General features: G+C 44.9%; 1 protein-coding gene across 2 annotated transcripts; it reads right to left on the bottom strand.

Moving 5' to 3' along the window:
* Window positions 1–4,731: 4,731 nt before the first annotated feature.
* On the bottom strand, window positions 4,732–9,595 carry LOC119323894 (protein DETOXIFICATION 18-like). Of its 2 annotated transcripts, none has more exons than XM_037597613.1 (4): window positions 9,289–9,595; window positions 7,257–7,302; window positions 7,049–7,164; window positions 4,732–4,870 (listed from the first exon to the last, which is right to left on the bottom strand). In XM_037597613.1, exons 1-2 carry the CDS (start codon window positions 9,562–9,564, stop codon window positions 7,285–7,287), a joined length of 294 nt encoding a protein of 97 aa, XP_037453510.1. In that variant the 5' UTR covers window positions 9,565–9,595; the 3' UTR covers window positions 4,732–4,870; window positions 7,049–7,164; window positions 7,257–7,284. The 2 variants fall into 2 exon arrangements, with proteins under 2 accessions (XP_037453510.1, XP_037453511.1); XM_037597614.1 differs by lacking the exon at window positions 4,732–4,870 and adding an exon at window positions 4,886–5,324.
* Window positions 9,596–13,319: the final 3,724 nt, after the last annotated feature.

Raw genomic sequence — 13,319 nt, 5'->3', positions numbered from 1 at the left:
GGGACCAGGGCTGAACCTTGATGACCACCCCAGTCCCAAGCAGCTTGAAGTCATTGAATTTAGCCAGTTCTACCAGTTTTGCCTTGTTGGGGAATCTCATCATGTAACCATTTTGTCCATACTCTTTAACTCTCCACTACCATCCCCAATCAAACATCTCTCCCATAGCCTTAGTGAGCTCAGTTTCATTAATCTTTCCCTCTCTAACAATTACCACTCCTAAGGGATTGGTGTGTTCAGCAACAAGCATATCTTTGTAGCTTTGGACCAGTAAGATTCCCAGCCCTTTGGCAGCATATCCAACATATTTTGGGACTAGTTTTATTTGCTTCAGTAGATTACAATCATTAGTGATATGGTTTTCCCTACCACAAACCAAACAGTGCCCCACTCTACACTCCCTGGTAGAGTGTCTTGGATCCTTGCATTTACCACAAGCTTGCTTGTTGATTCTTTCCACTCCCTTCCTGTTCTCATCCAAATTGAGCTGCCAATTACCTCTTCCCCCCTGTTTCTTCATATCTGTAACTGGATCATGATCACCTCTCCTATCAGCTTTCTGCAGGGGATCACTCTTCTTCTCTTCTCTCCTCATGGCCTCCCTACCAGGTTGATTCTCCACTGATTTTCCAATTGCTCTATCAATAGTGTCTTTCTCTCCCCCTCTCAGCCCTTGAACTAACTGGGACAGCAGGGAAGTTAACAGTTGATGTTGATCATTCTGCTCTTTCTGCGTCAACCCCTCTTTCTCCTTCTTCTTTTCTATTCCCGAACTCTCTGCCTCATCTGTTTCCCTCTCACTCATGTCTTCCACTGTCTCTTTCTTCTCTGTCTTAGCTTGCCACTTCAGGTTTCCACCCCCATCCTCTGCAGCAAATTCCTCTTCATCTCCATCTCCTCTGCCACCCCCGTATCCAGCACCAAACCTGCCATTGCCTCTTCCCAAGCTTCCAAATCTGTCAGTCATGGTGTGTCTTCCTCCAACCCAGCCCCCTCCCCTGTTGTTGAAGTTGAATCTACCTCTGGAAAATCCTCCCTCCCCTCCACGATTAAATCTAGGACCCCCCATATCCTCTGCCTAGGTTTTCGGCCATCTCTTTAGCTGGCGGCGGTGTGGCAGGAGGGGGAGGAAAACCTACCCGATGTGATTGAATTGCTCTGTCTCCCTCATCCCCCTTTATATCTGCCACCCCACACCCCCTTTCCTGGGTTGGGCTGTCCTCCAACCCATTGGGCCCCCACCAAGACAAGCCCAACTCCAGGTCCACATTTAAATCTCCCCCTACAGAGCCCCCAAAAATAATCAGGGGTCTCCCCAGGGTATCTATTTCAACCATCACTTTTTCTTTCTCCATTGAAGCGTCAGGAGCCCCAATTGGGTTTTCAAGGATTACTAGATCACCAAAATCAACCCCTTCTGGTTCAAACCATGGCGGGATAGGATGTATAACATCCTTTTTCATATGTTCATACACTATTTGTGCATCAAACCTACTATCTCTATCATTATTAGCACCCAATTCTTTCTCGATCCCCTTTATATTTTTCTTATGAAACCCATCATCATTCTTCTCATACTTTTCCTTGCAGTCATCTGCACTTTGAGATTTTAACCCTTTTCTCTCATTACTTTTATTTCGGAGTCTAATGCCCCCTTTGATTCTTCCCATTTTAGCATCACCCACCTCAATTGAAGTAGAAGATATCAAGTATTTGGGATTTGGAAACATACCTGCAGCGGAGAAAGTGGATGCCCCTTCCATCTCTGCCTCGGGGCCTTCGCCGGCCAGCAACCAGAAACGGTTCCCGGCGGCGAGCGCCCTAATGGCGGCGGGAAAGGGCAAGGAGGTGAGGTGAGCACCTCGGGAAGCGAGGGGAGTGGCGAGGAAGTGTTGTTGGAGTCGCTGGCGTCCTCCTGCGTCTTGGCGTCGCCATCACCACCACCTCGTCCTCCTCGTCTTCTTCGATCTCGAACAGAAGCCATATGGATCCCGGAGCTGGAATCCCCACCACCACCGCCTGCGGAGGCGCCTGCGGCGGCGCCTGCAGCTGCATCGGCAATGGCGCTCTTGGCTGGATCAGACGATAGCGGAAGGAGCGGAACACCTTCCACTTCTCTCGCTGCGCCGGATCCAGAGATTCCGCCTCCAGCATCGCCCAAAGGAGCACCCCCATCGCCGGATGCCGGTCGTAGTTGGGGAAGCAGCGGAGGGTCACTTCCCCCCTGAGCATATCCCTCACCTTTTCGGATGCGTCGTTGAGGGCCTTCGCCGTCGGGAACCAGCGATCGATCTCTTGGAGCCTCCCCATCAGCACCTCGTCGCCGGCCGCCAGCGCCCACATCTGCTGTTGGCGCGTCGTCATCGAACCCTAGCTCCGCGGGCTGCTCGTCGCGGCGGCGATTTCGGATCGGATCTGCGAGGGAGGGAGTGGTGGAGGGAGTGGAGAAGAGCCGATGCGTCGGCCAGATAACCCCCCTCCCCTCGCCCCTGTCGCCATTACTCCCCTCGGGAACCGCCACCAACGCGCACACCCGTCAGCCGCCGCAAAGCACGCCAAGTGGCAGGGGAACTCCACCATCCGACCCACCCTGATCTCGTCATCATCCGGCCAACTCCGCGCATCCACCACCACCCTCTCAACGTCGACGAGCTCCAGTCGCCGTCCCCGCCGGCGAATCGCTCCTGGTCGGAAGATCAGCAGCGCCAAGCCAAGGTTGGGCACGTAATCGCAGCGGATGTGCAGATCGCGTGAGAGGCGCGTGTCGCACGGGAAGCGTGCGTCACACGAAAGCGTGTCGCACGAGCGTGTCATCCCCTCCTGTATAGTACCGGTTGAGTTGTACTATACCCCCATCCGGGTTTATTAGGCCTAAAGACAATTTCTCTTAGACCGTGCTCACATTAATTCTTCCATTCCACTCCCAATGCACTCTCTCACATGCATGCAACCATTAAAAAAGCACCATGAAGTGTATTAATTTCCCAATCATGGCACCAACAATAATGACTTTTAATGCAACCAATGAAATGGTTGCATGCATGCATCTTTCCAAAGCGAGGCCTTATAAAAAGGGACATGCTTGTGATGCTAAGAGGCCTAATAAACCCGAACGGGGGGAGTAGAAAGAAATATATGCTAGGTTGTTCCTCTGGTAATAAGTTACAGTACGGTGGCCATCTCCAACGCACAGATGCTGGTCGCGAATTATAAGCGGTACACAGAAACGCTAGCGCCTGCCCCTCCACCGCAAAAAATCTGAGTTAGTTAGGGCAACTCCAACGTAGTGTTCGTGGGCCCATAGTGACGCATTTCAGATTGCGACCGAATTTTATTGAAAATAAAAGCCATATATAAAGTGCCATCGGAAGTCCTTTCATCCATTAATTAAACATAAAAATGTTAATGAAAAACATAAATAAAGTCTACGACTAGTGGCTGTCGCGCCGTCACCATTATCCTCGTCGGTGAGGTCAATGTAGACCGACGCCCGCCATGGATACGGCCACGGTACTACCGCTGGTGTCGGTGTGTGCAGTGGTGCAGCGGGCGCCTCCTTCTACTATCGCATCGGCTGCGTGCACCCACATGGGAACATGGATGTCCACGATCACGAATGCCCCACCAGTGGCCACGACTACTGCTCTGGCTCGGGCGCGAACCCGGGCGAGGGCCCGACGACTTGTACTCCGACCAAATCAGATAGCGCCAGTGACAGGTCAGACCAGGCCAGCTGGCGAGCTCCTAGAGCACGAAGGCTTCCACGGCCCCCCATAGGACTCTACGACCTCCTCCTCATCCTCCTTCATGCAAAACCGTGCATGAGACTTTCATCTCGCACGGCTCCTAAGTGATAAAAGAAAGAAAAACTCGTCTTCTCTCTTTTTTGATTACCTTCCTCGCGTACCACCGACTGTGGTGCTGGAGCGCGCTCGGTGCACGAGGCATACCCTCGAAGCACAACCAGGAACCGACGGTGTTGGTTGTGCTTGTCGGCGAACAAGGTGACCCACTGCACGGAGTCCACCGTGAACGTTGGGGTGTCGCGGTGGTCGGTCGGGAGCTGAGCACGACGACGACGGATTTCCACCTCCCGCGTGGAACCTCTGGCCGGCAACAGCAGCAGCACTGGAACCCTATTTGGGTTCAAATGCCCGATAGGTTGACATCTGGCAGGCCACGAGGATGACATTCTCCCAGTGGTGCCGGCGCTGTAGATGCAGTTGAGCGCCGGCGTCAAGGTGAAGGTCGTCACGCGGCGGCACACCAAGGAGGACCAGGCCTCGTGGTCGTGCTCTCCGGGCATGCGCTTCCAGAACAACACGTGTCAATTCATGCGAATACCGCCTCCTCGGCCAGGAAGAAAACAAGGAAAACGTTGGCATCATATGTGTGTTCTCACGCGTATATCCATATATCGATATCTGGTGTACTCAACGTATTCTAGCTTGTATAATATCCTTATACCTGCTTGCCAATATGAAACTAATGGAATACCAAAGGAGCTAAAATGATATGGTACTGCACGTATGGTCACCATTGGTAATATCTTATCTCATCTGATCATTCCAACTAGGGCTCTAGTGCCACGTTTAACTAGTCTCTCTCTCTCTCTCTCTCTCTCTCTCTCTCTCTCTCTCTCTCTCTCTCTCTCTCTCTCTCTCTCTCTCTCTCTCTCTCTCTCCGCCTAAAAAACAATGGATGCGTCTAGCGAGCAGCCGTGCGCTCGCTAGCGCTCCTCGGCAGCCGGCTGTATTAGGAAATTTTTTGTCCCATCTCTTGATTAGGAAAGTCCGCTGATTCCAGAGACCAAAATCGAAAAGCATCATCCACTCGCCTTCACGCTGGCCCAAGTTCTTTTTCATATGCTCTACCATGCCAGTAATAAAGTAAAAAGGCAATTAATTGCATTTCAAAAAATTCAAAAAGCTATAACTTTCGAATTACATGTCAAAATTAAAATCCGTTTCCACCATCGGAACCCTCGCGACGAGATCTTTAAAAGTAGACCCCATTTATATATGTTTCGATGAACTTTTTTCATTGCCAACTGGTTGTACTAGATGGTGCAACTTTTATACTATGAGATGCAACTATTTTTTAGACCATCGTTTGTGCTACCACAACCAATTATAATACAACGTGATGCAATCTTAGTGCTACATGAACCAACTTCACGTAATGAGCAGTTGGCCGAGCGGAAGTAGAGGGAGGTGAGAGGCGTACTAGGCAGCATCAATCAAGGTAAGTTCCCTTTTGGCTCCAGATCCTCCCTTCTTCACTTCCCCTTCCCCTTTGCCTCTGGATCTACCACCAATCTTCTCCTAATTGAAGGGAGTAGCAACAGTAATCTAATGTCTCTGTAATTAAACACCACTTTGTGCAAGTAGACCCAGTAGCAAAACCAACTTCTGCCTGGATGTGTGCAAATAGACACAAGGGAGTAGTTTTGCAAAAAAAAATGTGCAACAAACAGCCCAGACTAGAAACATGGAGTGGATGTAGTGTCTGTGCAAATAGAAGTCCATATTTGTGCAACTAAATCGTGGATCCAAGCCAACTTTTTCTACAATGTGTGCAACCAACAGCCAAAACTATAAAGGAGTAAATATATTTGCACACTAAGCATTAATCCAATGACATCTTTCCTGCAAAATATGTGCAACAAACAACCCAGACTAGAAAGATGGATTGGGTGTACTGTTCGTGCGAAAAGAAGCACATATTTGTGCAACTAAGCCATTAGTCCATAACCAACTTTCCTGCAATATGTGTGCAAAAAAAACATCCCAGACTAGAAAGATGGATTGGGTGTACTGTTTCTGAACATATTTGTGCAACTAAGCACGGGTCCAAGCCAACCTTTTTATGCAAATGTACAACAAAACAGCCCAGACTGGAGACCATCTGTTCTAATCTTTTGGCTGTTGGTTGCATACATTGCAGGAAAAGATGGTTTTGGATCCATGTTTAGTTGGCACAAATATGGGCTTCTATTTGCACAGACACTACATTCAGTCCATCTTTTCCTGCAAAAAATGTGTACAACCAACACACATACTAGATGAAACTAAAAAAGACTGAGTTTGCTGTCTGCAAATATAAACATATAATTGTGCAACTAAACTTGTATCCAAATCCCAACTTTTTCTATAAATGTGTGCAACAAAGAAACCAGACTAGAAAAAGCACAAGAACAATATTAAAAATGAGCGTACAAATAGGCTTGTCTCACACAAATTGCAAATAGGGGGAATATGTTCTATAGGATGTTACTAAATGTAAATATGAAAGAAGATGAAATTATTTTTCTTGTCATGAGAAAAAGGTGCCAAAGGTGATCAATTCCGACTTGAGCACATGCGGTTTTGCAAAACAAAAGGAGCCAAAGGTGATTAGTTAACATTGCACACAAAATATATGTTCTTCTGAAAAACTAGATAAAAAAGGTTGACGATGCCAACTTGATATTATGTTAGTTGTGCAACTACAAAATGCATAGGATGCCAACTAAAATAGTTATTCTTGTGCAACTAGGAAGGTTGAGGATGTTAACTAGTTAGATACTATTGTGTAACTAGAAAATGCTCAGGATGCCAACTAATTAATACTCATGTGCAACTAGAAAGGTTGAGGGTGCCAAGTCATTAGATACTCTTGGGCAACCCTCAAAAATTTGAAGATGGGACTAAAAAATTAGTTACTCTTGTGCAACTAGAAAGGTTGAGGATGTCAATTACTTGGATAATGTTTGTGCAAGTAGAAATGCTGAGGATGCCACCTAATTGAATACTATTGTGCAACTATAAATATTGAGGATGCCAATTAATTAGATACTTGAAAAGAAATATTCATCGCTTGCATGACCAATCAAAAATTGCACATTCAGGTTTCAGGCTTCTAGAAGAAATGCTGAGGGTGTCAACGCAGCTACAAAAAGACTAAGGATGTCAACTAGTTGGATGGTATTGTGCAACTAGAAATGCTGAGGATGCCAACTAATTAGGTACTCTTGTGCAACTAGAAAAGTATGAGGATGCCAACTCACTTAGATACTCTCTGGGACACGTCATCATCCTCTCCATCCCCGTCATTATCAGTGCCACATGGTTCCTGCTTAGCACCCCGTTTTGAGTCCCGTCGAAAGGTCCTATTTGGAGAACCCTACAATGAACAAAACAGATTGAACTACTGAGAGGGTAAAAGAGAAGAGCATAATTAATGGTCATGGGATAAAAGAAAAAGAAAATATGAACCTTTGTTTCACTGCCAGGCACCTCTCCTTCACCAACCAATTTGTCTCTGCAAAACAGAAAAAGAACAAACATATTTGTCAAATTAACAAAACTGCCACCCAGAAACAGTTATACTACTTGGTTGGCAAGTCAATCAAAACAACTTGGATAAGGGGACCTGCCTAGTTGCAAAAAAAAGGCTACAAAATGCCTTTATCACCGTGTGATCCACATCGTTTGCATGCTCACTGTGCAACTAAAAAAATAGCAGCCTTAGAAAGACTACCCTGGTTGAATTAAAATAAAAGTTGCACATGATTTGCTGCCTAGTTGTACAAAAAAACTGCCAGCCAAAAACAAAAAATTCCATCAAAAACAAAAAGTTAGGTTGGCTATTTTTAAACATGAAGTTGGCGAGTTCAATATAACAGATTGCACAAGGGAAGCTGCCCCGGTTGCACAAATGGCTAAAAAACATTCACACAAAATCTGCAAAAACTTCTAAATAACTAACCCTAAGACCCCTAACGTTGCAACATCGGACAAGGATGTCCCGTGTTGATACTGCCCAGTTTTTGGTGGACATGCATGGAGTGGCGGTTCATAGTACAACTCCAAATAAGACACTACAATCACAACTGAAAAGAACGTATGAATAAAAATATGTTGCTTTGGTGCAAGTCTGGTAACAAAAATGTTTTAGTGCTCCGACGTCCTGTGGCGGAGACGTTATCTAGCCGATATAGTATCACTACATTATGCAACTTCTCAAAGGTCGTATCCAACTGAGAACTACTATGTGTGCAACTACAACTACTGTGGATACCAAAAAAAATGTGACTAGCAAAAAAAAAGATAAACTTAAGCAAAATCATCATCTAGCCAACTTAGTATGGTTGTGTTGTGCAATTTCGCAATGATCGTGTCCAACTTAGACTACAACCATGACCAACTTAGTACAACTGTGTTCTATCAAAACTATTTCCATTGTCTATAATAATCCTACAATAGTTCAGACTATTTCCATGTCCTAACTGAAAATGATTTAGCGAAAGTGTCAGTAAACTGTTCGTCAGACTAGTACAGTAGTTTCGAACACTGTTTTCCAAGCACAAGAAGATTAGCACTGACTCAACTGCAAACAGCACTGCTATACACACGATTTTATACACATGATTTGTGGACGACGCTAAAATTACAGCGTACGATGCATGGCAGCAGCACTGGTGCATCGTTGGATATGATTGTCGGCTGTATGTCATGCGTGCAGTTTCGGCTACACATCAGTTTGGAACTGCAGATATGAGGAGAAGAGTAGGGAGTTTAAGGCCTCGATCTGACCAGATGGCGTCAAGACGGAGCGAGATTCGATCCCCGCGGCTGTAGCGCACGCACCTAGGGCTCCCTCGAAGCCAAGGCATGCTGGCCGGCCGCGGGGGCGCGGGGGAGAAGGAGGGATCGCCGGCGTCCTCGCCGAAGATGAACTGGATGGAGTCGATCGAGTCGGGGCGAGATCCGAGGCCCGCGGTTGTGGCCCGTGCTTCTAGGGCTCCCTTGGCATGCGGGCGATTGTCGGGGAAGCGGGGGAGAAGGAGGGCTCGCCGGGGTCGCTGCGGCGGCGGCCGCCGCCTCGCCTCGGCTTGGTGGAGAGAGAGAGCGAGCGGAGGGAAAGAAGGAACCAGAGCCCCTGTGAGCGAGCGGAACAAAGGGTTGTCGGCTAGCGCGGCCGCTCGTTTCCACCAGATGGTGGCCGGCCGCTTTTTAGATTTTAGGAAAAACAATTCAGTGTCATTCACGGGTTGACCCCGCGCCTCGCTGCTGTCCATCGCGACGTCCCTGTTCTCGCCTGGGACTGGGAGGTTTGGAAGCCGGCTGACCGATATGTATTTTCAGGTAACTTGCATATTGCAAACGCGTCGTAGCAGTGCGAAGGCGAATGATACGCGATCACACAGGGTCTGAAGGGGCCGGTGTGATTAATGCGCCATCTAATAATCGAACTTGGACAAATTAAATCAAGTGTGTGGCAGCACTAGCAGCATGCAGTACGTACCACGAAGGCGTAGCCGGTGACGGTGGCCCAGGAGTTGCCGAGCGTGGCGCCGGCGAGTTGGGCGTCGCCGAGGTGGCCGGAGAACATGACGGACACCAGCGGGATGCCGTAGTAGGACATGTTGGTGAGGACCATCGGCACCGCGAACTGCAGCTGCGCCCACGCCTCCTCCGTGTCGATCAGGTGGCGCAACCACGCCGGCGAGCAGGGCTTGGCCTCGCCGCCCTTGCCGTCGGCGGGCTCGCAGCCACCGAGCAGCAGCGGAGCCGAAGTCATGTCGGCCCGCGCGCCGCACGAAGTGGGGAGAAGAGGTGGGTTGGTGCCTGCCTATGGCGATCAACGGGATAGCGATGTGGAGATTGGCGGGCAAGCCGCCTTCACCCTGTATTTGTGTGTGGTGGCTGCGGCGTGTGGAACGCGTGGTGGTGGAGACATGCATGGTGCAGATCGTACGCATTGATTAATTTCGGATTTTTCTAGTAGGTAAGATCAACATTTAATGCTCCAGTGTTAGGACAGTGCGAGATTGTATTCCTACCACTACTGGACACGTTTTCGTGACGTGTGGGATGGTACCACTCTGTTCATCAAAGTGTAATTGGTGATCTCGAGACGTAGATCAGGGATTTCGCCGAGAATAGGAATGATTAGAGGCTAACGCGCGCTTCGCCCGCGTCGTTTTTCACTCGTGGGATTAATTCTTTTATATCTAGTAGAGAGCCACAGTCGGTTGTTTTGTTTGGATTTTATCAATATTGTCTTGTGTTTTTAATTACATTATGAAGGTGTGATTTTTCATTTGTATATCGTGTCGGGTTTTGTTGGAGACAATATTTTCTAGAGGAGAATAAAGTTTTTTGGTGTGCCGTTGTGATGTCTTTACACGTGTCCGTCTTGGTGCCAGTAGGCGGTGGTCGTTTATGCCTCTTGAGAGGTCCTATCCACGCTAAAATCATGGAATTGTTGCTATAATACTCACATGGATCGGCCCATGAGCTCTCGCTTGCTTGTCTGACTCCCTATTCCTCTCAGAAGGTTAGCTTTTTTTCCGCTCGCCCCATTGCTCGCTCAGAAAAATGGACTATTTTTAAAATATAAATAGATTAGTTTAATTAAAATATGTTCAAGGATTTTTCAAAAATATGTGAATTTTACAAAACCATGAATGTAAAAAAAATATGAGTTTAAAATATATTCATGGATTAAAAATATTTGCAAATTAAACAAGTTTCAAATTTTAAAAATGTTCACAAACTTTACAAATACCCTGAACTTCAAAATACTCATGAATGTAATAAATATGAATGAAGCTAAAGATATAAATTATTATTATTATTTCTTTTTAATGTTCGCAAATTTTAATAAGCGCTCATAATTAAAACATGTAAGAAAATAAAGGAGAAGGGGAAATAAACTAAGCAACAGACAACCTTTCATGTAGGTCCCACAACGACCCACAAACCCCGAAGCACCAGAGCGCTTCAAATCGTGGAATGACTAAAGGCTAACGCGCTTCGCCGCGCCGTTCTTCACTCGTGTGACCAATTCTTTTATATCTAAGTAGAGAGCCACGGTCGGTTGTTTTGTTTGGATTTTATCAATGTTGTCTTGTGTTTTAATTACATTATGAAGGTGTGTTTTTTCATTTGTATATCATGTCGGGTTTTATTGGAGACAATATTTTCTAAAGGAGAATGAAGTTTTTTGATGTGTCGTTGTGATGTCTTTACACGTGTCCGTCTCGGTGCCAGTAGGCGGTGGTCGTTTGAGCCTCTTGAGGGGTCCTATCCACACTAAAATCATGCAATTGTTGCTATAATACTCACATGGATCGGCCCACGAGCTCTCGCTCGCTTGTTTGACTCCCTATTCCTCTCAGTCGGTTAGCTTTTTTTCTGCTCGCCCCACTGCTCGCTCAGAAAAATGGACTATTTTTTAATATAAATAGGTTAGTTTAATTAAAATATGTTCAAGGATTTTTTGAAAATATGTGAATTTTACAAAACCATGAATTGTAGAAAATGTTTATGAGTTTAAAATATATTCATGGATTAAAAATATTTGCAAATTAAACAAGTTTCAAATTTAAAAAATGTTCGCAAACATCAAAAATACCCTGAACTTCAAAATACTCATGAATGTAATAAATATTAATGAAGCTAAAGATATAAATTATTATTATTATTATTTCTTTTTAATGTTCGCAAATTTTAATAAGCGCTCATAATTAAAACATGTAAGAAAATAAAGAGAGAAGGAGAAATAAAACTAAGCAACAGACAACCTTTCATGCAGGTCCCATAACGACCCACAAACCCCGAAGCACCAGAGCGCTTCAAATCGTGGAATGACTAGAGGCTAACGCGCTTCGCGGCGCCGTTCTTAACTCGTGTGACCAATTATTTTATATCTAAGTAGAGAGCCACGGTCGGTTGTTTTGTTTGGATTCTATCAATGTTGTCTTGTATTTTAATTACATTATAAAGGTGTGTTTTTTCATTTGTATATCATGTCGGGTTTTGTTGGAGACAATAATTTCTAAAGGAGAATGAAGTTTTTTGGTGTGTTGTTGTGATGTCTTTACACGTGCCCGTCTCGGTGCCAGTAGGCGGTGGTCGTTTAAGCCTCTTGAGGGGTCCTACCCACGCTAAAATCATGCAATTGTTGCTATAATACTCACATGGATCGGCCCACGAGCTCTCGCTCGCTTGTCTGACTCCCTATTCCTCTCAGTCGGTTAGCTTTTTTTCTGCTCACCCCACTGCTCGCTAGGAAAAATGGACTATTTTTTAAATATAAATAGGTTAGTTCAATTAAAATATGTTCAAGGATTTTTTGAAAATATGTGAATTTTACAAAACCATGAATTGTATAAAATGTTTATGAGTTTAAAATATATTCATGGATTAAAAATATTTGCAAATTAAACAAGTTTCAAATTTAAAAAATGTTCGCAAACATCAAAAATACCCTGAACTTCAAAATACTGATGAATGTAATAAATATTAATGAAGCTAAAGATATAAATTATTATTATTATTATTTCTTTTTAATGTTCGCAAATTTTAATAAGCGCTCATAATTAAAACATGTAAGAAAATAAAGAGAGAAGGAGAAATAAAACTAAGCAACAGACAACCTTTCATGCAGGTCCCACAACGACCCACAAACCCCGAAGCACCAGAGCGCTTCAAATCGTGGAATGACTAGAGGCTAACGCGCTTCGCGGCGCCGTTCTTAACTCGTGTGACCAATTATTTTATATCTAAGTAGAGAGCCACGGTCGGTTGTTTTGTTTGGATTCTATCAATGTTGTCTTGTATTTTAATTACATTATGAAGGTGTGTTTTTTCATTTGTATATCATGTCGGGTTTTGTTGGAGACAATAATTTCTAAAGGAGAATGAAGTTTTTTGGTGTGTTGTTGTGATGTCTTTACACGTGCCCGTCTTGGTGCCAGTAGGCGGTGGTCGTTTAAGCCTCTTGAGGGGTCCTACCCACGCTAAAATCATGCAATTGTTGCTATAATACTCACATGGATCGGCCCACGAGCTCTCGCTCGCTTGTCTGACTCCCTATTCCTCTCAGTCGGTTAGCTTTTTTTCTGCTCACCCCACTGCTCGCTAGGAAAAATGGACTATTTTTTAAATATAAATAGGTTAGTTCAATTAAAATATGTTCAAGGATTTTTTGAAAATATGTGAATTTTACAAAACCATGAATTGTATAAAATGTTTATGAGTTTAAAATATATTCATGGATTAAAAATATTTGCAAATTAAACATGTTTCAAATTTAAAAAATGTTCACAAACTTCAAAAATACCATAAACTTCAAAATACTGATGAATGTAATAAATATTAATGAAGCTAAAGATATAAATTATTATTATTATTTCTTTTTAATGTTTGCAAAATTTAATAAGCGCTCATAATTAAAACAGACAACCTTTCATGCAGGTCCCACAACGGCCCACCAACCCCGAAGCACCAGAGCGCTTCAAATCGTGGAATGACTAGAGGCTAACGCGC

Source organism: Triticum dicoccoides, chromosome 6B (genome assembly GCF_002162155.2).
Source record: "Triticum dicoccoides isolate Atlit2015 ecotype Zavitan chromosome 6B, WEW_v2.0, whole genome shotgun sequence".
Lineage (NCBI taxonomy): Eukaryota > Viridiplantae > Streptophyta > Magnoliopsida > Poales > Poaceae > Triticum > Triticum dicoccoides.
This window is presented reverse-complemented; position numbering and strand designations above follow the sequence as displayed.

What these genes read in the sequence shown, in the direction of transcription:
- LOC119323894 (XM_037597613.1), bottom strand. Translation starts at nt 9,564, where the DNA reads ATGACTTCGGCTCCGCTGCTGCTCGGTGGCTGCGAGCCCGCCGACGGC.